The sequence below is a fragment of the Alexandromys fortis genome, unplaced genomic scaffold (assembly GCF_014885135.2).
Source record: "Alexandromys fortis isolate MF-2015 unplaced genomic scaffold, M_Fortis_MF-2015_v1.1 scaffold_65, whole genome shotgun sequence".
Classification (NCBI taxonomy): domain Eukaryota; kingdom Metazoa; phylum Chordata; class Mammalia; order Rodentia; family Cricetidae; genus Alexandromys; species Alexandromys fortis.
The window spans coordinates 7,200,466-7,224,603 of record NW_026067986.1 but is presented as its reverse complement, the minus strand read 5'-3'; the positions used below and the strand labels follow the sequence as shown (position 1 = coordinate 7,224,603).

General features: G+C 46.5%; 1 protein-coding gene across 4 annotated transcripts in view; it reads left to right on the top strand.

Annotated features, from left to right (window-relative positions):
- Nucleotides 1-24,138, top strand: part of Myo1b (myosin IB) — a 146,084-nt gene that overhangs the window by 70,959 nt on the left and 50,987 nt on the right. For all 4 annotated transcript variants that reach the window (XM_050159364.1, XM_050159366.1, XM_050159365.1 and 1 more), the window contains exons 5-7: nucleotides 9,232-9,336; nucleotides 12,942-12,988; nucleotides 17,814-17,877. In XM_050159364.1, the coding sequence (XP_050015321.1) occupies nucleotides 9,232-9,336; nucleotides 12,942-12,988; nucleotides 17,814-17,877 (216 nt within the window). The remainder of the gene's footprint in view (nucleotides 1-9,231; nucleotides 9,337-12,941; nucleotides 12,989-17,813; nucleotides 17,878-24,138) is intronic.

Here is a 24,138-nt window from a genome sequence, read left to right as displayed (position 1 = left end):
ATTCAGGGAAAAGGACCAGTTTGCAAGAATAAGTAAGCATAGTTTCTTATTATAGGCCATCCCGTGTAAAATCCTCCACGTGGGGCAGCCGGACTCCTTTGTGGTGATGGAGAGATTGCCAAACTGTGTTTGTCAATTGGATTCAACCAGGAGGTTTTTCTTCCCCTTGAGTTGAATTCTCTTTCTGCTCATTGATCTTTAATCCTCTGTAACCTTACGAAATTTTATTCTTTCTTCTTCCCGGGACAACATTTAGTCATTTGAAGCCAGCCAGGATATCTTCTTATATCTAAAAGCATTTTAAAATATTTTTTTCCATACGATAAACATTTACTTATTCATCCAGACTTCTGAATGCCTGCTCGGTGAAACACTGCCATAGGGGCGAGGGTGCATTGCTCAGCAGACGTTACCCTGGCCTTTCTGAAGCCATAGGGGAAAGTCATAGCACTAGGCTACACACACACATACCCGTGTGTGCGTATTTAGAGAAATTACTTACAAAGAATGAACACAGCGAAGGAAAGAGACCCGGAGCTTCCAAGAGAAGATGGTAGGAAAATTGGGTCTTTCTTTAAAATCCCACACGGTTGAGTTTAGAGTGTTTTAGAAACATCCTTATAAAATAAAATAAAATTAAAAAAAAAAAAACAGCACTCCTAAAGATTTTAGAAACCTTCTGTTCTTAAAAAAAAAAAAAAAAAGAAACATCTTAATTTGTAGAGCGGTTTCATAAAATGACATAGCAAGAAATAAGCAAACACTTTCGGTTTGGTCCTGTTTATTGTGGATCCTGGGATTCCTCATACAACACACGTATTGACCCCCTCCTACTCTTCCTAGCAAGCAGAATCATTGCGGTTGGCACCGACACTTTTGTGAACCACGCTTTTTCAAGCTCATGTTTACTTATTTCGAGCCAGTCTCTTGGACATCAGGCTAGCCTTGAACAGTGTGCACTGTGGTCAAGCATAGTCCTGAACTCCGGATTTCTCCTGCCTCTGGCTCCCAAGTGCTAGGGGCACTAGGATTGCAGTGTTTACCGCCATGCCTGGCCTCAAGCTAGTAGCGATGTATAAGGTTACTTCAGATCTACCCTTAGAATCTTGCACCTCGAAACAAAGTAATGCACAACTTTGCTGCTGTTGTCGGTTTGAACCTTTCGAGGAACTGGCAGATCCTTGCTTTGCCCTCTCTTAGAATTACTGTCACCCTTGGGTGACTGTCGTAGTAGTTATTCTACACCGAGTATTTATTTAGGATGTACATATTCGCATTGTGGGGAAGCTGAGACACAAAATGGTTCAGCAGTTTTCCTAAATATCTTAGTTGCATTTGCTGGTGCTGTGATAAAAATACCTTAACAAAAGCGCTTAAGGGAGAAGTTGAGAGTTCCAGGCTACAGTCTATCATGGGGGGGGGGTGAGGAGTCCCAAGTGGGGGGGGTCCTAAGTTGGGGGGGGAGAGTCCCAGCAGCTTGAGGGAACTGGCCACATTGTATCTACAGTCGGGAGCCAAATGGAATGAATGAATGAATGAATTCATGTCAGTGTGAAACTCAAGTTCTTCACTCACACAGTGCAGGATCCCTTGCTTTGGGAATGCCGCAACCCTCAGTGGTCAGAGATCTTCCTACCCCAGTTAACATAGGACAGTTTCCCAGAGAATGACGGATACATACATATCCCGGCAACCTTCTCTGACAATCTCTTCCCGGTGACTACACTGTATCAGGCCAGGGCTGCAGCAGAGCTGGGATTCTGAAGGTTGGTAGTGTAGTTCTAGAGTTCTGACTTTCACATGTTATCTTTTCAAATGCCTGCCTGTTTGTGTCCTGATGCCTCTTTTTGAACACTGTACTAATACTGCCCCTTTGGTAAGTCCTCTTCACCTCTTCTCCGAAGTCTTTCGTAGTCAGATGATGGGATAAATCAGAGGATCTAGCCTCTTGTCTACATTTCAGTGATCGGCCAAAGTACCAGTTCTCCTGGAAATTGTCCAGAGTAGTTATTGTAGTTCTTTAGGAGGTCTGTCCCAGAAGCCAATTGATTGTTTTGCTTCATCTCTTTCTTTATCCCTTCACAGTCCCTCCTTAGGTTGTTTCATATTCTCTCTGATTACGCTCACATCTTTCTTCTGCATTTATACGCCCACCTGCTATTGCTTATTTGATCTCCGAACGAAGGTAACTCATTCCTGCCTGACTCATGCACCTGATACGTGACAGACTCACCACGCACGGAACAGATGCATTGTCCTTCTCCTTTGACGGTGTTCAGGGTAAAATTAGACCAGCGTTGTGGCGTAACCTCTTCTGAAGCTACACCTGGGGGTTGTTGTAGCCCCGCCTTCTCCTGTAGCTTACACTCAGATCCATACCGAATCCCATCCGTTCTCTCTGGAATCGAATGTTCTTCCTGTTCTTTTTGTTCACATGGAGCCTCTGGTCCAAACCCAAAATTTCCTGTGAGTGCTGTCCATAGCCATTCTAAGAGCCTCTCACCCCCTTCCTGGGTACCCCAATCTCTTTTACAGACCTTGGTTCTGACTGTTCAGATATGTCTTTTCACTTCAGGACAGGACAGGGTCACCTTGGGGGATGATTTCCTCCCTGCTTGTCAATTCTTCTGTCTCGTGAAACAAGGTTAGTTCCTGGGAGCAGCCACAGTATCCCATCTCTTCAGGGTGGCCAGTGGACTTGGTGGTACCAGCACAAGCCTACTTAAGCGTTGATACGCTTGTTTCCTTCCTTTCTTAGCTTCAGAAGCATAAGCATAAGGTGTTTTCCTTCTGCATGCTGGCTCCTTTTCGTTGATTGTATTTGGGGGTGAGGCAGGCCTTCCCTGCAGGTAGGCGGCTTTGTTCTCGCTGCGTCTTGTGCCTCTCCCTCACCCCGTTATGTCCAGCAGCCCACCTGTTCGCTCCTCAAAGCCTCCCTTCTGTTTTCTCTTGAAAGAGATGCTTTATCCCACCCTCTTCATGACTAAGGCTTCGTGTGCTTTTGAGGCATTCTGCCTGTATCGGTTTGTTCCTGAGTGAATCATTGGATGTGGGCTGCGGTCACTTTGATTGGTCCTGGCCAGTTCTTTGCCTCCTTTGGAGCATACGTTTCCCGGGAGTCAGCAATGTAGGGCATCCTTCTCAGAACTCAGCTCTGCCATTTGTTTCCAGAGCCAGGTCCTGTCTCTTGGTAGGTGTCTGACTTTTTCTTATTAAGACACACAGAGTGGAGGCGGATGGTAGGGCTGCTTCATCTCGTGGGGGTTGGTATTCGCACTTTCCGAGAGCAGGAAATAGGCCAGAACACCCTATTCCATCAGCGGAACGCCTAGCCACGCGGCTTCCTCCTTCGTTGCCTGTGGGTTTCTGATCAGTAGCGTCCGCGTGGTTTCGTGTCCTCGATCGTCACCTCTAGTTCTTTGTTCCCTGTCTGCTGTCCTGGGTGGATTCCTTCCTCGGGTGCTGGAAAACAGAGCACAGCATTGCAGGACCGTCCTGTTTGCTGCACACACGACACAGTGCCGCTCCAGCCGGGAGCTGGAGGGGCTCTCAGACCTTAGTGGTGAGGCCAAGGCCATGCCCACCAACCGTATGCCGACTGATACTAGCAAAGATATTGACTCTGATCGTCCGTGTTAACGTCAATAGACGAAGCAAAGTATCGTAACTGGGACGTTTAGAAAGTTCCTGACATGGACTGGGAGTGGTCTATAGACTGGCTGGCTCTCAGCCTTGCGGGTGCTTGGATCATCTTTTAACATGCCCCAGGTCACGAAGCATCTGTCTCTGAGGTGTTGTGCTTCAGCTGTCCATTATCACCAACCTCCTGGTGTGGGGAGGTGGTGCTGAGCCCCAGAGCCCCTGGTTTCCCAGCCCCATTCAGCTACACTCTGGGGAGCTGCTGACCTTCCAGCCCCTTTCCTCATTTAGAGACATCAGTGACATCTCCTTCCGCTCAATCCCCAGAGAGAGAGCCTAGTTTTCACCGATAGCTTCTATCTTTCCCTGTATTTTTCTTTATTTTCAAAACTAGCCATACAAAAACTGCTTCCAGTTTGGCTGATTATAAGTTGTCACTGGACTCTAAAATGGAATAAAGCCCAGAATTTGTGTGTGTTTAAAAGTCTCTGTTTCAGCCAGGTGGTGGTGCACACTTTTAATCCCAGCAGAGGCAGGCGGATATCTGTGAGTTTGAGGCCAGCCTGGTCTGCAAGAGCTAGTTCCAGGACAGGCTCCAAAGCTACAGAGAAACCCTGTCTCGAAAAGCCAAAAAAAAGTCTGTTTCACGAAGTTATCTATGAGAAAATAAAATGACAGAAGTCATTGCAGAGATGTTGCGTGGCCCTGTGAGGAATCTGGGGAGGGCTTTTCATCTCGGCTCTGAGGGAGGAGAGAAGAAGCCAGACCACCTTTCCAACAGCACGTCATCTCAGTCGCAGGCTTAATACTTTGAGTTCCGTGTGCCTGCCGCTGTTTAGCTTGTGTTAGTACGCACATGACAGGGAACAGGCTTGGCATTTCCAGAGGGCCTGAAATACACGGTGTCCGTTACATGGAGTATTTTCATTTCGGATCTGTGCTTAGCAGGTTTAGATAGAACTGCCGAGCGGTGTCAGAGGGCTTATTTTATATGAAGTAATTAATTTAACTGGGTCATAAAACCCCCTTGGCAGAGGATGATGTTATTGGTCGTAAACACTGGAGACAGTCTTCTGCCGCCGGGTTGTATAACATGGGCTCTCAGGGAGAGGCGTGAACTCTCTGAGTGCTTTGGGGGTGCCGTTAAATTCATCACCGCTGTACTAAATAAAAAATTCATCATGCCTTTTAAAAGGGCCCAACTCTTTCGAGACGGTGAACGAATTTGGAGTGCACGCCTGTGAATTCAGAGCCTTCGTGGCAGAGGTAGCACACGAGGGACCCATCAGACCTGCGTGTCTCCAAGGACTCCAAAGTACATAGTGCACCTGAGAACACTACCCTGACACGAACAAACACTCTGAAGCTACTCAGTTCCTAACTTCACAGTTCCATACGTTTCTAGGAACTCATCCACCATCAACTTGAAGAGTTCTGGAGCCTGCCTGGCTCGTTAAGACCTTCGGGTCTAACCCCCCACTGGCCTCCCTCCAGTTCATGTCTTTGGTAGCTCTGCCAGCTAGCCGTGAGACTCCCGCTTGCTGTGTGTGGCCTCAGCACTGAAGCGTAAATGTATGGCCCTTTCTATGTGCAGTCTGATATCCATGACTTGTCTGTGACATAGGTTATTGCATGCATCGATGACCGCAACTGTTGCAGATGTCTGCTAATTCCTGGACAGATTTACTAGGCGCTCAAGATGAGTTTGCTCATCCTGACAGCTCCCACCCACCCACCCACCCACCCAGTGCTGAGACTAAATCCAAGCAGTGCCCTCCATGAACATGGAGAGAGAGGTTTCAATGCCTGGGGAAGCCCCATGTTTTGGTCTCAAGATCACAAGTGTCTTCGTAGTACCCCTTCTCCATCACCTCCACCATTATAAAATAATTTGTAATAACGTTATTCAAAACCCAATGCCAGATGCCAAAGAATACAGACAGATCAATTATTTTGAAGTACATATAGTACTTCAAAGACTCCAGAGTTATAATCTACCGTCTATAAGTCCTTTTGGTTCCTTATGGGAATTAATTGTGGCATAGATATTCTGACCTTAGAGGTATCTTATTATTTGTCTGTTAGTAAGTGTTAAACCTTAAACACCCTACTACGTTTTATGAGAAGGGATTTTGGCCTTGAAGATTGTGTTTTGTCTGACTGCCAGCGGAGCTGAAGGTTCAAATTTATGCAAACATAAACGTGAATATGCCAGGGTTAGAAATGATACATCCAGAACCGGTTCTAAGCTGTGTGGTTACACTTTGCCAAGTTTAAGAATCTGTATTTGGGGGCTGGAGAGATGGCTCAGTGGTTAAGAGCACTGACTGCTCTTCCAGAGGACCCAGATTCAATTCCCAGCAACCACATGGCAGCTCACAACTGTCTGAAGATCCAGTTGCAGGGGATCTGACACCTTCACACCAATGCACATAAAATAAAGTTAAATAAACCATAAAAAATATATTTTTTTAAAAAAAGAATCTGTATTTGTAGGCTTAACAGTCAGTGATTAAAAAACTCAGTTTTGAACTCTGGAGGATGCTCTCTAGTTTTTCCTTATCTGCAGCACTGTGTTTATAGGGGTTGTTATGTGAAGATTTGTTTTTTTTTTTATAAATATATAAAAGATTTGAATGCAGATTCAAATTTATCTGAACTTTAGAACCAGGAGGAAATGAAGCTGACAGCCTGTGTTAAGCTTGCATGGTCATACGGGTGACCTGTTCCTGGCCTGGAGGGCATGGAAACATCCAGACAAACACATGGCCGCGTAGCGTGTCCTGTGTTTGTTTACTCTTTCTTTCCAAAGTAGCTGTGTCATGAATACTTGAGTTAAAGATCAGATATTATGTCAGCGATAAAAAAATGTAGGCGTTAAAAATGTGGGCGCTGTCGCTTTTAGAAAGAATGGCTCTGTTGGAAGAAATGTGCTCATATTTGTGTGCGAGGGCATAGGCTCTGGCGGTCAGAGGGCGGCCCCACGGACTCCTTGTCCACCTTGTGATTTCTTCATGGGCTCCAGGGATCCCAACCACGGCTGTGAGGCATGAGCAGCAAGCACTTGTACCCCCTGAGCCTTCCCCTTGGCTTTTTGAAAAAAAAATCATTTTTAATTCCTGTTTCCAGAAATTAATTATTAAAATGAGCCGTGGAGAGGAATTCTTGAAGGTAACTAAGAGTCTGAGCATAGATAAATTTCTACCAACTTAGAAGTAGGCTGTTAAAACATGAGCCGCATCCTTGAACTATACTCAAAGACTATTAGGATTTCTTAAATAAGTTTTAAAGCTAGTAAAAGTGCCTACATTCCTATTTAAATTAAACCATCTCTACATGCCAGTGGGTTCTGTAGGCTTATAAGCATTTCAACAGTCAGGTGATGTAAGCCCAGTGGACGTCCCGAGAGATCTGCCCCCAGACCCAGTTCCATTTCTGTTTTGACCACCCAGGGGTGTGCAAGAGGCCACATGGGTTCTAGCACCAGGCACCACCAGTGGCTTCTCTCTCCCCACCAAGGCGGTCTATCCCAGGTTCATTTGAACCAAAGCAGGATTTCCAGAGGAGCCCGTGTAGCTGAGTCTGAAGTGTGAGGCGTGGCTGAAGAAAAGCTCCATGGTTACCAGAATAAACAAAACAGACGGACCTTTTATGTTTTCTGTCGGTTTGCCTAACAGAACACTTATCCTTTTATCCTAAGCAGCGTCTGTTTAAGACTGTTATTTTTGTCTATAAATAGATTCAATTTGCTAGTTTTGTAAAGACTGGAAAGACCAGAAATTGGTCTGAAAAAAGGAAGCTATTCTAGTGTATACGAGTATAATGGTGAGGGGATGGGCAATGAGGAAGAAGGGCCAGGCAGTGTGCGAATTGGGCTGCAGATGTAGAACATAGACATCATTTGTGGAGATCCTGGGCAGAGCCCAAGACCAGCAGCGGAGGATGCCGCCATCCAGAAGATCTAGAAGAGGGGGTTCCCCTTCAGATCGAGGGTAGAGGGAAATGTGGCCACTAGAGACTCCAGAGAATTGGAATGTGTAGTTTGGAGACTTTAATTGAAGGCTATTTTTCATGTGATCTTGCAAAGATAAAAAGATTCTCCTTTCTGGCTGCTAAAGGGAGAGGGTAGCAGCGGATCGGATCATCACAGACTGCTAGAGAACTTGTAAGGATCCTTTTAGGTTACCCGGAAGAAAACTGGACCGAGCTTTATTGCTAGTTGCTGAGCGAGTACCTGGGTTCTAGCTTTAGTTCTTAAGGCTCGTCCAGTTGGTTTCTTTCCTTACGTCATAAGTGCTGGGGTTCCCAAAGGAGTCGTCTTGGGAACTATGTTGATTCTTGGTGTTTTTCACACCCGTGTTAGTTGACACTAGCGTGTCGTTCAGTAGTCTACGTGTACATGACAGCCAGCGTGTGCAAAATGCTGTTGGGCGCGTTCATCCATTGTTTGCCCTGTGGGGAGAGAGGATGGAATCCCACGAGAAACAGTCATGCCAGGATAGCCTTATTTCGTCCCTGTGCAGTGGCATCTTCATTCACAAGAGAAGGCCTTCCTCCTCCTCCTAGACAGTGGCATTGAATAAGGATTTGAGAAAGTGCTGGATATTAAGATTGGTTCGTTCTCCCTGATTGCCCGGATCGTGCTGTTTTGTTCTGATGGCACTTGGTTGAGAATTTCCTAGATGTTGACTGTGGATCCTTGGAAGCAGACACGTGCACAGGAAACAGACTCGATGGCTGAGAAACTTTAAGGGAACGCAGTGCTGTAGACACAGTATCCAGGCGCATCGGAAAGGCTCTGAGAAGCCCCTTGACGAGGACACTTGTTTTCCTGTCCCGCCATCACGGTGGACCTGGGATCGCCTTCTCTTTGAGCACACGCTGGTGTCCTTTGGAATGAAGTGGTTCGTTGTGGAAGATTGTTGAGGGAAGGGTCACTGACTGGCAGGAAGGATTAAGCAAACAACACAGCGCCTGTCCCTGTCCCCATGTGAGCTCAAAGTTGCCTGCTCTCCGCGGTGGGTTTCTCAGCAGCCTGACCTTCATTTATACTGGTAAAGCCTACAGCAGTGACTCTGCCCTGGCAGTCTGCAAATCCCCCATTCGCTGCTCTCTTTTGGTATTGAAGAGTAATCAGTCTGGCCCAACTGTGAACAAACCAATTTGCCTCAGAAACCGTTTTTTGAAGAGAAACTTCAGAAGTTCTTCAAAGAAGTTCTTTTAAACTTCAGAGATATGTTTGGCAAAGGCACTCAGCTGAGCAAGTTTTGTTTTTTTGCCTTGCATCATGTACAAAACATAGTTGTATGTGCTTAATCACTTTGATAATGTATAGTATGATTCTCCTGCAAGGACTTTTGTTGACCAGGTAACTTAGCCTTCATTTTAACAGCTCAGAGGTAAACTTCCAGGGCAAGCCCTGTCTTAACTGAATCAATGGTATGCCAACTGAAAATCCACAGCTGTAGATATGCCTGAAACATGGTTTCCACCCAGAAGTAAAGATCTGGGGATTCCTAGCGAGTCCTCTCTTCCCATGGGATTCAGAGTCTCTTTGTGACCGAGTAACAACAGGTCTGTCTCCCTCCACAGAGGCCAGCAAGCTGGTTATGTCCTATGTGGCGGCCGTGTGCGGCAAAGGAGCCGAAGTGAATGAAGTCAAGGAGCAGCTTCTGCAGTCCAACCCTGTCCTGGAAGGTAAGGGTTGCACGAGTCTGTACTTGTTGCGGTTCAAAAGGGTTGCGTGAGTGTTTGTTGCGACTCAAACAGCCAACTGTGTTCAGGATACTTCAGCTGCCTGGTGAAGTCAGGGAGGGAAGAGGACACAGTCCTGACCACGCTCTGGAGGAAGTAAGCCCCACCCTGGTGATGCTTGACTTTAAGTACTTAACAGAGGGCATAGCTAACCCACGGAAAAGGAGCTTTTAGAAATCCTTCTTGCCACTCGGTCTTCATTTAACGCCCTTTGATTTGCTTTTCAGAAATGGGCTGGTACTCACCGTTAATGGTGCAGTGATATTTTGCCATTCATCATAATGCCTTTGACCCGTTATTTTTGTTTCCAGGGAAAGCCAAAGGCTGCAGAAAGCCCAAACCTGGCTATAGAGGCAGCTCCCAAGCTCTGTTTTTAGCTCTCTGGTATATGTATATACATACATACAGATATATACACATACACATATATAACACATACACATATAAATATACCCATATGTGTGTATATTTATATACATTCACACACACACCCCCATTGTGCCTAGGCACTGTTGTGCGGAGCTTGTCTTTGCTATGAGCACAAGGCCTGCCTTGTGCTTTTATGACCTCTCCTTGGCAGGTGCCAGTTGCACCTTGTACTTGTTAGGGTTGAAAATGTCTCCAAACATTGGCACCTGTCCCCCCCACCACAAAGTCAAAAGCATTCTTTTAGAATCTGGGCTAGAGGAACAGTTTGGTTCAACCCTTTGCTCAGAGCACAGGACAAGATTGGGGGGTGGACGAACATGGAGCTGTCTGGGGGTTGGTAGGGCTGGCAGCTCTTGGCATGGAGGGTCAGAACCCCTCCCTGTTGTCTTTTCTGCTCTGGCTCAGCCCCTCCTTCCCTCCTGGAGACGGTCTTGAACCGTGAGCATTACTCTGAAACTCATTTTTCAGAGGAGACGTCATGCCTGCTGTCCCGGCTGGCAAAACAGGAAAGACACGAAGCTCAGAAAGCCATTAACACTTCGATCTCGACTCCATTCCGTTCCTTACCCGGCAGGGTTCATAAGAAGCGGCTTCTCTTCCTTTTTCCAGTCTGAGACTTGGGCTTTCTTGCTTCCTGCCCCTGCGTGAGCTGTATTTCTGGCATGCTTGTTTTAGGAATGCTGTGGTGGAAAGGGGTGGCTTCGCTTGCATCTTTTCCTAGAGCTGTTTTATGTGGTGGTATTTGCAGCTAGGCTGCAGCACAGGGCATGGAAGAAATGTCCACTGTGGGTGTGTCTTATCTTTTCTGGGAATGCTTCGCTGCTACTGTAAATGAACGTTTCCAACAAGGAACTCAAACATACACACACACACACACACACACACACACACACACACACACACACAGCAGCAGCTGTGGAATGTGTCTCGGGTGTTCTAGAGCGCTTGTTTCTGATTACCAGGCTCCCAGTAAAAGACCCAAGTGTTTAGGGTTGTGTTTGATAATGTGCAACTCAGGCTTCTCTGATGAGAAGATGGTTTATGGCTTGCAGATGGGACTCTGGGCGCATCTTCTGGAGCAATCCTTCCTTGCCCCTGACCTTCAAGCCACAGCACTGACCTTTATGTGTCGGCATCTTGAGCTGGGCTTTGGACTAGTTAACTCGGCAAGCCTACACGATACCAAAGACTAGCCCAGCAAAGCGTGGGGAATGTCATGGTTTAATGGGGGCCAGGTCAAGTGTCCCCTGTTACCAAGGTTGCCTTCAGGGAAGCCTTTGGTTGGCAGTGGATATGTGGAGAGAATCGGATCCCGCCCCTTCCACCCCCACCCCAGCATGCTTCCTTCTGTGAGTGTTGGCAGGGTTTCTCCTCTCGGGGTCCTAGGTGTCAGTCATCCTGTCTTCCTCCGAAGGGAGAGATTGGTGTCAGGAACTTACCAAACCATACTCGGCCCAAGCTTCTCAACATAAGGAACCTTCTCTGTTGACTTCGTCAGTCTTGTCTTCACCCATCTTGAGCCGACTATATATATGGTGTTTGAAACAGGGTCTGGCTGGCCCGGGATTCACTGTGTAGACCAGGCTGGCCTTCAGTTTATAGAGCTCTTCCTCCAAGTGGTGGGATTAAATGCTTCCACCACCACACCCAGCCATGAATGTGTTTTTAAGCAAAAAGCACAAAACAGGATGAGTGAGATGGCCCAGTGGGTGAAGGCACTTGCCCCTACGCCTCATGTCCTGACTTCAATTCCCAGCATTCATTTGGTAGAAGGAGAGAATCAACTCCCTTAAGTTGGTCTTTGACCTCCACATGCCATTCACAAAGACACAAACCAGTGGGCTCAACATCGGGTTTAGCTGCTGACCGTCATTGTGCTCCCTAAGAATGTCCCCTCTCTCCAAGGTGCTGCTTTCAGGACTAGGCCCCCTCCGAAGTGCTTGTGTTCTCTGACAGTTAACCCTAATCCTCTCCTCCACTTAACAAAGTCATGGAGGCTTCCAGAAATGCAATATCTAGCCTCGTATTCAAGGGGGTGGTTTCATTTAGCCATGTCCTCGTGAATAGTTCCTTGCTAGTTTCAAAGGTGGCTCCCAGATCCCTGAAACAGCTTCGGGGCAGGGTTGGATGGAAATGTAGAATTCTGTGTCTCTTCCGGGATGTCCTGGCCCAAGTGCCCTTGCCCAGGACCCTTTTGTGGCTGGGTTCACCGCCGGGACCTACAGGGATGTGCGTGGGACTTGTATCTACGCCCCTCTTCATCGTCCCAGACTGGTTTGTCAGTCTGTATCTGTGTGTGGGCTTGGTGGAGCAGTCCGTTTGCCCCATAACTATGCTGTCCTCTGCGTTAGACCGGTGACACAGTTGAACGTTCTGTGCCTGGACAGACTCACCCTGGAGTGCTCCCTCTTTTTTCCAAGGGAGTCCCAGGGCAGATGTCGTCTTGAAGCAGCTAAGACCGACAGAGACTTGGGCTGTGCTTTGTGGGTCACGTCCGTTTCCTTTATTTTCTAGATTCCATGGAGGTCTGCCTGTTGGGCATAGACTAATAAATTATGTATTGCTTGTGTCTTATTTTAAATGACTCAGTTTTGACTCTCAGTATCGCTCTTGCTGTATTGGACTTATATAATCATGATTATATAAGTAGCTTTGTTTCAAAGTTAGAGAGTTAAGTTTCGCCTGCCTCTTGTGATCTACAAACCTCACCCACTTCCATCAAGCGTACAATAATGGAAGATTTCTGAAATAGCCTTACCGACAGTTTTGGTGGAGGAGTAGAAACCTTACCTGCCTCCTACTCGTTAGTAGCCCATCTACAGGAGTTAAAAGATGTTGAATTGGGCAAGATCGCGTTTAGAGTAATGCTGGAAACAGTCCCGAGATTCGGGGCTGTCACGTGTTCCACGTGAGTTTCTAATAACTGACAGAAGTTTCAGCGGCTCACTAAAATCGCTGCTGGATACGTGTGTTTGGTAACTGTGGGCAGAAGTGCCGTCACCGTGAGCTGTGTTTGCCAGAGTTATTCCCGTCCAGTACTACGGCTGGCTTTGTGTTTCTGCTTGGAATTATTTGTTTTTCTATCAGCTTTCCTGATGCATCTGTTTCTTTCTCACCAGCCTTTGGAAACGCCAAGACTGTGAGGAACGACAACTCGTCCCGATTTGTAAGTATTTGTAGAAGCTTAAGTGCTAACACTAATGTTTAACCCATGTGTGTTTTTAAACAGGCAGATGTTTAATATTTAATATACACATTTTTAAGGTCAGAAGAGGGCCACCCCCAGTCGGGACCCACTGGAAGGTCAATAAGAGCTCTGTGTTGTTTGCTTATTTATGTTGCTTTCTGAAATTCTTTCCGTTTTTCTTGGAATGGTAAGCTATTTTTTATCATGTTTTCTCCTCATCTTCAATCATAAAATTCTGCGAGTTTAAATAAGACTATTTAGAATCATTTCTTCCTCACCTGGAGCTTGGCGTTTAGAAGTCAAAATTAAGAATCAGAAACTCAGCCGGACAGTGGTGGTGGTGTACGCCGTTCATCCCAGCACTCGGGAGGCAGCCAGGGCTGTTGCACAGAGAAACCCTGTTTTGGAAAAACCAACCAACCAAAATAACGAAAAGAACCAGAAATTCAGTAAAAAAAAAAAAAAAAGATAGCTCAAGTGAGTGTCCTTTGTATATACGTTGCCCTCTGCTCCTATTGTTGGCCTCAGAAAGGACAAGATGTGGTTTTTTAAAACCCCCTGAAGGTAAAATCACTAGGACTGATAAGTGCGAGGGGCTGGGAGATCTGGATACTGAGAACCACAAGTTAACTGATGTCTTGTCATGACTGAGCCTGAAACACTGCTTCTAGTCGAGGCCAGCCCTCGCTGCTCTTCCAGTCTTCTGTCCTGTAACCGTCCAGCTTGCACCTGCTTGTCGGTGGACTTGGTTCTTGAGCTCCCCTGGGCCTCTGTTCTTCACCAAGACATGGACACCGCCTTGGGAGCAAATGTGCTGAGTGTTACAGTGTTGTGTCTGCTCATTGCAAGGCAGGGGGCTTTGTGAATGCCAAGCCATACACTCTGGTACCTCTCTTTTCCTCCCCATCCCTCCCTTTCTCTTGTCTCTGTTCCTTTTGGTTACAGGACCTTGTTAAGTTACTCAGGTTGGTCTTGAACTCATTTATGAGCTCAGGTAAGCCTTGAGCTCTCTGGTTTTTACCAAAGCCTTCTGTTTTGTTTGTTTGTTTGTTTGTTTGGTTGGTTGGTTAGTTTTTTTGAGACAGGGTTTCTCTGTAGCTTTGGAGCCTGTCCTGGAACTAGCTCTTGTAGACCAGGCTGGCCTCGAATTCACAGAGATCCGCCTGCCTCCGCCTCCCGATTACTGGGACTAAAGGCATATGCCACCACTGCCCGGCCCAAAGCCTTCTGAGTATGTGGGATTAAACATCTGTACCATTTGGCCTAGCTCCATGATGGTACTTTGAGATTGTTCCTTTTTTTCTTCTTCTGTTGTTTAGCCAAAAAAGAAAAGAAAAAAAGATCATTCATTTTTCTGAGCCATCTTCTCCCCTCATTGCTTGTACCAGTAGGATCAGTTTTGGTAATCTTTGATGCCCCTCTCTCAGGAGTTCTCCCTTGCTCCCATCTTAGATCCCTGCTGGACTTCTCCATAGACATCTTGTCCGGAGTTTAAAGAAAGAAATGGTCTCAGACAGAGGCAACTTAGGAAGTAGAAGGCTAAATAAGATCCCAAACCCAGGGCAGTAAGTTTTTCCATAGGATTTGCCCGTTACAGTCTCATAACCAGTTTGATGCAGGCCTTTTCTTGTGTGGTCACCTGGATAATCTCATTGCAGAAATGGAGTCTGAAGTGAAGTAATTACAATGATCAGGCTTCGTTATGTGATAGAAATTTAGTTTTGTTTGCCAATTGTGTACACACGCACTTTTAAACATATTTACAAATGTGTGGCCGTGGCGATGCAAAGACAGGAAACTGAATTGCTTAGGTCAGGTGCTTTTTTTAATATATTTTTTTTATTACAGTGGTATTTAAGATCCTGCAAATGGCTTGGCGGGCTGTTCAGCTTTATTAAATAGCTTCAGAGAAATCCTCTTATAACTTGGGTATTAGGATACGGGATTAACACTTGATTATAGGCTAGATCATTTCTTGCCCAGCTTCTAGTAATTCCTCTGTTTGTGGTCTATGACTTGATTAATAAAACACCCAGACGCGTGGTGTCATTTCATAATTGGATTCTGTGCCATCTCGTGGAATTGTGGTGTTGCTTGACAGAACCCTTGGCTGTGTCTGGTTAATCTAGAATGAATTTGTTGATCGCTTTACTGAGAAATCCGGTAGAGTCTGCTATGCTGTAGGTAAGACACACTGGTCATAGCTGACACTTGTAAAAATGTGTTCAAGGACATCCCTCACAGTGTGTCCCGTATGCCCCCATATTTCTAGTTTGGCATATGGGGCTTTATTTATTTATTTATTTATTTATTCATTCATTCATTTATTTTTAGAATGAGACAGTATTTTAGGTAGGGCTTTGTTGATTAGTGTTCTTCCTTAAGCAGCAAATAAGAATCTACCGTGTGTAGACTAATGAATAGGCACTGGGGAGCAGAGGGCAGCGCCTGTACTTTTGCTTTTGCCCAATCTCTCATTCAGTAAGATTTTTTTGAGACAGGGTTTCTCTGTGTCACAGCCCTGGCTGTTCTGGAACTCTCTTTGTAGACCAGGCTGGCCTCAAACTCACTGGTAATAATTACTTTTTTGGTCGTCTGTTCAAGTACCTTAAAAAGCCAGCCCAGGACAGATTTATTTTGGCTCACAGTTTGAGGAGAAACATCCATCATGGGTGCCGGGGTGGGTCCTGACACAATGCTGTCCATCCGGTGGTCCCCAGGTCCAGTTGCTTCCACAACCTCCCCAAGCAACACCACCTGCTGGGACCAAATGTCAAACAGCAAACCGTAGGGAACGTGTCCCATTCCGGAGGTGACACTGGGACCTTGGAAGGTGTCCAGCTCCGGTCTCACCCTTCCACCCACTCTCTGGATCCTCTTGCCCCTTGGCCCAGGGACTCCTGTCAAAGTTACCGCCTGCAAGACCGATCCTTCGCTCCCTCTCTGCTTTTCTTCCCTCATCTCCTGCTGCCTTGTCTCCTCTGTCCCCACCATTCTGGAGGTTCTCTCTGTCAAGCCCACGACCGTCCCTGCGACTCTGAATAGCTGTGGTCCTGTTTCGCTTCTTCTGCTGGAAGCGCTCAACGGTTTTCTCCCAATTGGTGTAGCCAGCCGATGCCCAGATCCCTTGATCACTACGGCATCCGGCCTCCTCCTTTCCAGCCCGTTGCACGCTGGTCAGGTGATCTTATAAAGTGGCTAATCTGATCCTGCCTTCTTCTTTAGGAGCCTTCAGTAACAATGGCTCATGTCAGGAGAATGTCAGAAAGTCACGCTAACCTGATTTCCGGCTCCAGCCTGAAGCCCCGCCTCACTGTCCCTAACAGCTGGTTCTCGGTTCTTATGCCTGCTCCTTCTGCTCCCCCACCTCCCAGCAGACTTGGCATTTGCCGTGAACTCACTTCTTCTGCTCCCGTCCTCACCCCTGGCATAGCCGTCTGCGTCCATGAGCTGTGGTAGGCTTGTCTCTCCACCACCGTGTCCTGCTTACCAGGCTGTGAGCTCCTTCCCAGCAGGGACCGTGTCTGGTTTCTAGCTCGCCTTTCTCAACGTAGAAGAAATGATTTGGAGACATTCGCTTGGGGGCTAAGTGTCGATTTCAAAGGGTAGATGGCAGTGGGAGAGGAACTGGTGAGGGAGCGTCCCTAAGCTAAGAAAATGGCACAAGTTGCATTGTTGACCGAGTGCCATGCAGTCAAGCCTTTCATCCCTTCCTATCACATTTTAAAAATAAATGTAATTCTTAGGGAAAATTCTGTACATAGTATCTTTCTGAATATGATCGAGGCAGGACATGAAACAGAGCGGAAGAATTCCTTATTAAATACACATACTCTTTTTTTTAAATTTATTCATTTATTTATTCATTTATTTATTTATTTATTTATTATGTATGCAATATTCTGTCTGTGTGTGCCTGCAGGCCAGAAGAGGGCACCAGACCTCATTACAGATGGTTGTGAGCCACCATGTGGTTGCTGGGAATTGAACTCAGGACCTTTGGAAGAGCAGGCAATGCTCTTAACCTCTGAGCCATCTCTCCAGCCCCCACATACTCTTTTCTAAGCACAAAGCAGATGTCATGGCTATTCTGCTCTTCCTGGTAACTCTTCGTCAAGGCCATGGGTGGCTGCTTCTAAAATTTATAAGATTTAACGCCACGTGTCTTATGATGCTGCCCGTGGAGTGTAATGTGACCCTGGGCTCTGTACAATCTACGTCAAATGCCTCTCAATGGGATAAGTAGTCTTTTGCTCTGAGCTTGTGGCCGGCATCATTATGTTTTGATTTGAACAGTTGGAAATCTGGGGGAGGGATTACGTTTCACCCGTTTCACCCGCTGTCTAATGCGGAGTTTGTAACAATGACTTCAGACACATTCTGCCTATAAAATGAAATAATGTATCTTTCCAATCAGTTTACCTGCCAAGACTGGTACCCTTGTTTCTCAGTCTTGATCTGAGACTGTCTCCCCTTCAGGAAGTTTGGAAACTGTCTGAAATGGAAAGGTCACATGATGGAAAAAGACTCCCCCCGCCCACTCCCCCCTGTGTGCATGTGTGTGTGTGTGTGCCCACGTACGTGCGTGTGTGCAAAGATCTGTTTTTAAATTAGCTACAGGCTAGACGGGCTCTAGGTGGTGGCTTTGCATTGTGAATTATTCACGGAGGCTGGTTTGCCTTATGGGTAAATGAGCTGCCTTTCTTGATTACATCCATACAAAGGACTGAAAATGAGTTAGGATGCTCCCTTCTGAAGCACGCAGGCTGTTTTGGGATGCACTGACGGAGTCTCTCTTTGACAGGGCAAATATATGGATATTGAATTTGACTTTAAAGGTGACCCGCTGGGAGGCGTGATAAGTAACTGTAAGTATTTTACTTGACTCTTTTTATCAACCGCTTGAGAATGCTAAAACAGGCGTTTGTAAGTGGTGGACTAGTCTAAATACTTCGATTGGAGAAAGGGGAAGAGCGTTTGCTTTAATAAGAATTGTTAACCATGGCGTTTCAGATTGCTTTACAGTATAATGTAAAACATATATATGTATATATGTATGTATGCGTGTGTATATATATACATGCACACACATATATATTGTTTGGTTTGGTTTTGATTTTTTTGAGAGAGAATTGTACTGTCTCACCCAAACAGGCCTCAAAAACGCGTGTATCCTTATACCTGGCTAAGTGTTATAAATTCATTTATTGTTACCTTTGGTAAACTGTTCAGAAATCTGCTGAAGTATTTGTACTTTATTCCTCACAGGCCTTTAAGCCAGTCTAAGAAAAATATATTCCGTGACTAAAAATAAAACCGAGGGAATTTATTCATTAATTTTGTGGCGCTAAGATAGAGCCCAGGGCCTCATACACACTGGGCAGGCGCATTGAACTTTACCTTAGCCCTAAAATAGAAATAATGGATTTAAATTAGTAGCTTTTTAAAGGAAGCTTTTCTCCTATACCGTGAGTAGGCCTTTATCTCAAATGTTATTTTGAGAAACGTGACCTCTTTTTTTAAGGCTATCTAGATAATGGAACTGTAAATCTAGCTGTTGGTAAAACATGGACGCCTTAGCCTCCTTCCTAGTGTGGAGTGAGAAATACAGGACCCGGTCCAGGCTATGCATGGCTCCGGGTCCAGGGCTTGTGGACTAGCCGTGAGTCACACCAGCGTGGCTGGCTTTGTGTGCCTCCTTGGCCTCCGAGCCAGGGAGCCTGGCACTCCCCTGATGTTTCTTTCTCCTTTGATTTCACGTTTCATTTGTTTGGAAATCAGTTCTGAGGCAGGGGTTTATGTGACCCCAACCACCATTATCTTGCTATCCTCTCGAATGTTCTGGGTTTTAGGTCACGTGACCAGACCAATGCCTATAGAGATCGGGAGAGTGTAAATAAGTAGGTCTACACTAGACATGGAAATGACAGAGCTGTCTAAAGTGCCCAGAACACCGTCATTGGCTTCTTAGAGTAACGTGTGTGTGTGTGTGTGTGTGTGTGTGTGTGTGTGTGTGTGTCTATATATGGGAGTGCAGATACTGGGAGAGGCCGGAAGAGGGCGTCAGCTCTCCTGCAGCCGGAGTTCCAGTGGCTGTGTAATCCTCACACAGGCGCCGGGAGACTATCTCATGTCCTCCAGAAGAGCGTTGGGCATTCTTAGCCACCAAGCTGCCTGTTGTCCCTTTGTCACCAGCGACCCTCTTTTAAGTGACCTACGATCTAAAGTGGAGAGGAACTGGTCCAGCAGAAGAGGAGATGGGTAGCCAAGAACCCTGAAGTTGCCGGGGCTTTGTGAGCTTTTCCCGATGCTGTGCAGAAGTTGGTGTTAGGAGTGATTTGCGCATCCCGTGTAGCGGAACTCGTGGCGTGTGTTGGGGGTGGGGGCACGAGGGATGAGAATGGGAACACACACGTATACTTCTACTCAGGGATGTTCGCGACTGTGTGGAGGTCAGAGATGGGTGCCAGTGTCTTCCCAGTTCACTGTCCACCCTGAATTTTGAGACGAAATTTCTCACGGAACCTGGAGCTCATACATCTGGCTCGACCAGTGGCTAGCACATCCCAGACTTTTTCTTTTTCTTTTTTCTTTTTTCTTTCAGTGCTTCAAGTTGCTGTCTTTATTTATTTATTAAAGATTTCTGTCTCTTCCCCACCGCCGCCTCCCCTTTCCCTCCCCCTCCCCCAATCAAGTCCCCCTCCCTCGTCAGCCCAAAGAGCAATCAGGGTTTCCTGCCCTGTGGGAAGTCCAAGGACCACCCACCTCCAGACTTTTTCATTTCTCTGTCTCCCTGTTGTTGGGAGGCTGCTTGTTCGTCCAGGTCACCCAGAACCGAAATAGTCACACAGAAACTATATTATTTAAAGCACTGCTTGGCCCATTAGCTCTGACTTCTTATTGGCTAGCTCTTACACCTTAATTTAACCCATCTCCATTCATCTGTGCATCACCATGAAGTCGTGGCCTACCAGCAAAGTTTCAGCACATCTGTATCCAGGGGCAGCTCTGTGGCTTCTCTCTGACTCCACCTTCTTCCCAGCATTCAGTTTAGTGTCCCCCCCCCCAGCTCTGTTCTGCCCTATCAACGGGCCAAGGCAGTTACTTTATTAACCAATGGTATTCACAGCATGCAGAGGGGAATCCCACATCATCTCCCCAGTGATATTATAGGCACATGCCATAGAGCCCAGTAGTAGCTGAACGAGTCGCTGAACTTTAAAACAAAATCCTCATCTTCGTTCATAGATAGGACTAGCATTTCCTCAACTTTGAAATAACAGGAGTGGGTGGATGGACTCTGGTTCTTCCGCTTCAGCACTTTTGCGGTACTTGAAGTGATTTGACTTTTCCTTTTTGGTCCGCCTCACTGTATACTGTGCTGTGCTGCGCGTGGCGACGGTGCTGTGTTCTTGCAGGAATGTGGCGTTGTGAGGGAAGTAGCTTGAAGGGAAAGTTCTAATGTGAGAAGACATTGGGTAGGATACTCCCATTTCGATTACACGATTTTATAGGCCGACTGTGGCAGCGGAAGTACTCGTGCAGCGTGCATCTCCTCCAGCCAGAAGCAGACGTTGATGGCCCCTGCCAGGCTGCCTAGGCAGACCCCTTGCAGGGTATAGCAGCTGATGAGAACTGTCTCAGGAAAGGAGGTGGCTCAAGTTTAAGGCCACCATTCTCAGAGGCAATTCACTTTATTATTTTTTTTAAATATTTATTTATTTATTATGTATACAATATTCTGTCTGTGTGTATGCCTGCAGGCCAGAAGAGGGCGCCAGACCTCATTACAGATGGTTGTGAGCCACCATGTGGTTGCTGGGAATTGAACTCCGGACCTTCGGAAGAGCAGGCAGTGCTCTTAACCTCTGAGCCATCTCTCCAGCCCGAAGCAATTCATTTTAATTCGGCAAACTATTCATAAATCTTTAATGCTTTCTTCTTATAAGGAGAATTAACGCTGGTTATTGCATCATTAATGCCGCTTAATACAGTAGCTGGGTATTACATCGATGGTAACGTCGGACTTGTCCTTTCATTGCGGAACTTGCAGCTGAGCATTCTGGAATGGTTTAATCAATAGTGTTCCTGAGGATTCTGTGAGGATAATTAGGAGTCAGTTACTTCCTTATCAGCATGAGAAGATAGATAACTTTGGATTATCATTTAAGTTCAAGTTCTAAACGTAAGTCTCTTCCTGACGTAAGAATCAGAAGGTTCTTACAGTATCCATGGAAAATAAATACCAAACACTTGGTGTCCGTTAAGACTAATATGTCTGTGTGAATGAGTTTCATATGGTCTTGGTTACAGTTTGTTCCCACAAAAAAAAAAAAAAAAAATCACATTGAAACTCGTAAGCGGGAACACCCCGGTGGTTAAGAATATCCCTTGCTGTAGAGAGAAGGGAAAGCGTACATTAGTGGTGGGACAGGAAATTTCACCCCATACAGGCAGGGCTGACTCACGCGGGCCCTGGGGGCTGCCAGGCTGGCTTTGGTGAATCGCCGGGGTTCTTGCCAGACCCTGACGCGTTAGCTTCTTGGGGGCTGGAGAAGAGCGCGGGCTTTGCTTTGTCTTGCAAGAGAGATGCGTTGCTTCCTTTCCCAGCAGCCACTAGGAAAAGCCCAACTTGTCAGTGGCTCAAATGATCACCCCGTAGTGGTTCAGGCACCCTCTAGACGGTTGTACACCCGGGAAGTGGAGAGCAAAGGCCCCCAACTCATCTCCCTCCTCTGAAAGAGGGATGCGATACAGCCTTAGTCTGGAGCACACTTGAGTGTTCCAGAGGCCCGGCGGGCAGTGTCCTTAAGAAGGACGGGTAATTAAAATGGGAGGTGGCAAAGGCTTTCTTTAAGATGAGACACAGGAGCGAGAGCAGACTTCCCACGGACCTGGAGTGGCGCCTCTAGTTGGCTAAGGCTTGCTGCTTACTTACTAATCAGGTGCTTGTGGCCGAAGATTTCTGTGTCGTAGTGTTCTGAACTGGAACCTTTGAGAAGCTGGTTTTCTGCTCTTTTATAATACTCTCAAATCTGTGGCATCTTCTCAAATCTGTGGTGCTTGGAAGCAATTTAGACCATGGGAAAACATGATCTAAATCTGCTCAGAGACCAGCACGGAGTCTGCTCTGGAAATAGGTTCTGATTTCAAGTCTAAAGTGTAAACCAAGGTGAGAACTCTGACTGTCCTCACCCCCATTGAGTGGCACAGAAACATCGGCAGCCCTGAATGTTGTGTTTCAGCATTTGGGGCTTTTGCTTCATGCGTACAACCCACTGGTTTCTCATGCGATCACCGATGTCTATACAAGAGACAGCAAGTTACTGAAGTTCTCTGGCCCTCCCTGACTTCATCCTTGCAGTGGGAATAATCAAGCGTGTGTCAGGCTGGACCAGGGTCAGCTCTGTACTTATAGCTCCATAAAGTGCCCGGCACATAGTAAACCCCCGATAAATGTCTATTTCCCACTATTAAATGCCGACTTGTTTATTGTCTGTATGGCCTTTCACCAAATACAAATTCTGTAAGTGCAGAGACAACCTGTCTATTGCTGAGTAACCAGCAACTGAATAAATCTGACATCTCTCTCTCTCTCGCACACTCATACACACATATACACATCCCACATATACACATCCCCCACATACACACACATATATACCCCACGTATGCATACATACACACATGCACATACACCCCACACATGCAAACACATAACACACATACGGCCCCCCATAAACACACATACCACACACACCCCACATACGCATACATTGCACACATATTCCACATACACATACCACATAAACACATACCCCACGTATACACATATACTACACAAATACACATATACCACATACACATACCACACACACACACACACACACACACACTGAATATCATATGTAATTTTATGCGTCTGAAAATTTTAATAAGCAAACCTCCAGATTTAGTGGGTAACTATCCATATGCCTTATTTTGGGGTTCCTGGGGGTTGAAGGTAGGGCCTTCTTTTTATGCACTCTGCCACCAAGCCAGATTCCAGCTCTTTCTTCACTGTTTTCCGTGCTCACATGGCGGGCAGAACGGGAGAGATGCACTCTGCGCGACCTGGGGATGGAGCTCGGGTTTCTAGACGTGATGGTGTCTTATGGCGGGTGTGGGCACTAGCCAGACTTGGGCTGGCTGCGTAGTGGAGTTTGCCTTTGCTTTCTCTGGTGTCTCTCTTCACGACAGTGTGCAGAGACATCTGTTTGGTACAGAAGAGGGTCATGAGATGGGCTGCCTGATATGTTTCTATCAGATGTCACTCAGAGAGCCAGGAGCGAGCCCAGGACCATCAGCCATGCTGGGTTCAGACCAGACAGAGCTACTCAATGCTTCAAGCTACTGAGATCTAGAGTACTTTCTCCCATATAGGCCGTCTGGACGTGGGAGGCCAACTGGAAAAGAAAAGACTCTGTTACAGATAAAGCTGAGGTCGAAGAGAGTAGCTTTGGGTCTGTCACCTGAACACATAGGTGTGCTAGTAGCCCCCTGGCAGTTAGAAGTCAGGGAGCCAACGATGGCACTAAGTGTTCATGATTTCTCCCCGTGGCCATCGCCCCAACTGTCTCGTGGACTGAAGAGCAAGGTCACTGTGTGTGTGGTAAGCAGAGCCCAGAAGGACCCAGTCCGCGTCCATGCACCTCAACCCTTGGCCTTCCCATGCAATTGTCCCTCCAGTCCTGGGGAGGACCGATGAAGATCTAGGAAGTTTCGTTGGGGACATCCCCTGCAGAGACATGAAGGACAGGAAATGAACCGGCCCTCCTCAGAAGGCTCTTGATTGCTTTTCTCTTACATTTCTATAGAATTTATGGCATGGTTGCTTCCTGCTTTTGTGTGTTGTCTCCCTCGGGGTGTATTGTTTAGCCTCTATGCTGTATATGGGTAACACATGGAACATGGTTTATTTATTTTTTTACATTGTGTGAGATTTATAGCTTTGCTCTTTTATATCATATCTTTGATTTCGTCAATGGCAAGCCATTGAGAAACTGCCTCATCTAATTCATTCTCGAGGAAACTGATCTTAATTTGTTTCTTGACAGCGTATGCATGAGATGGATTTGGAGAACCCTGTA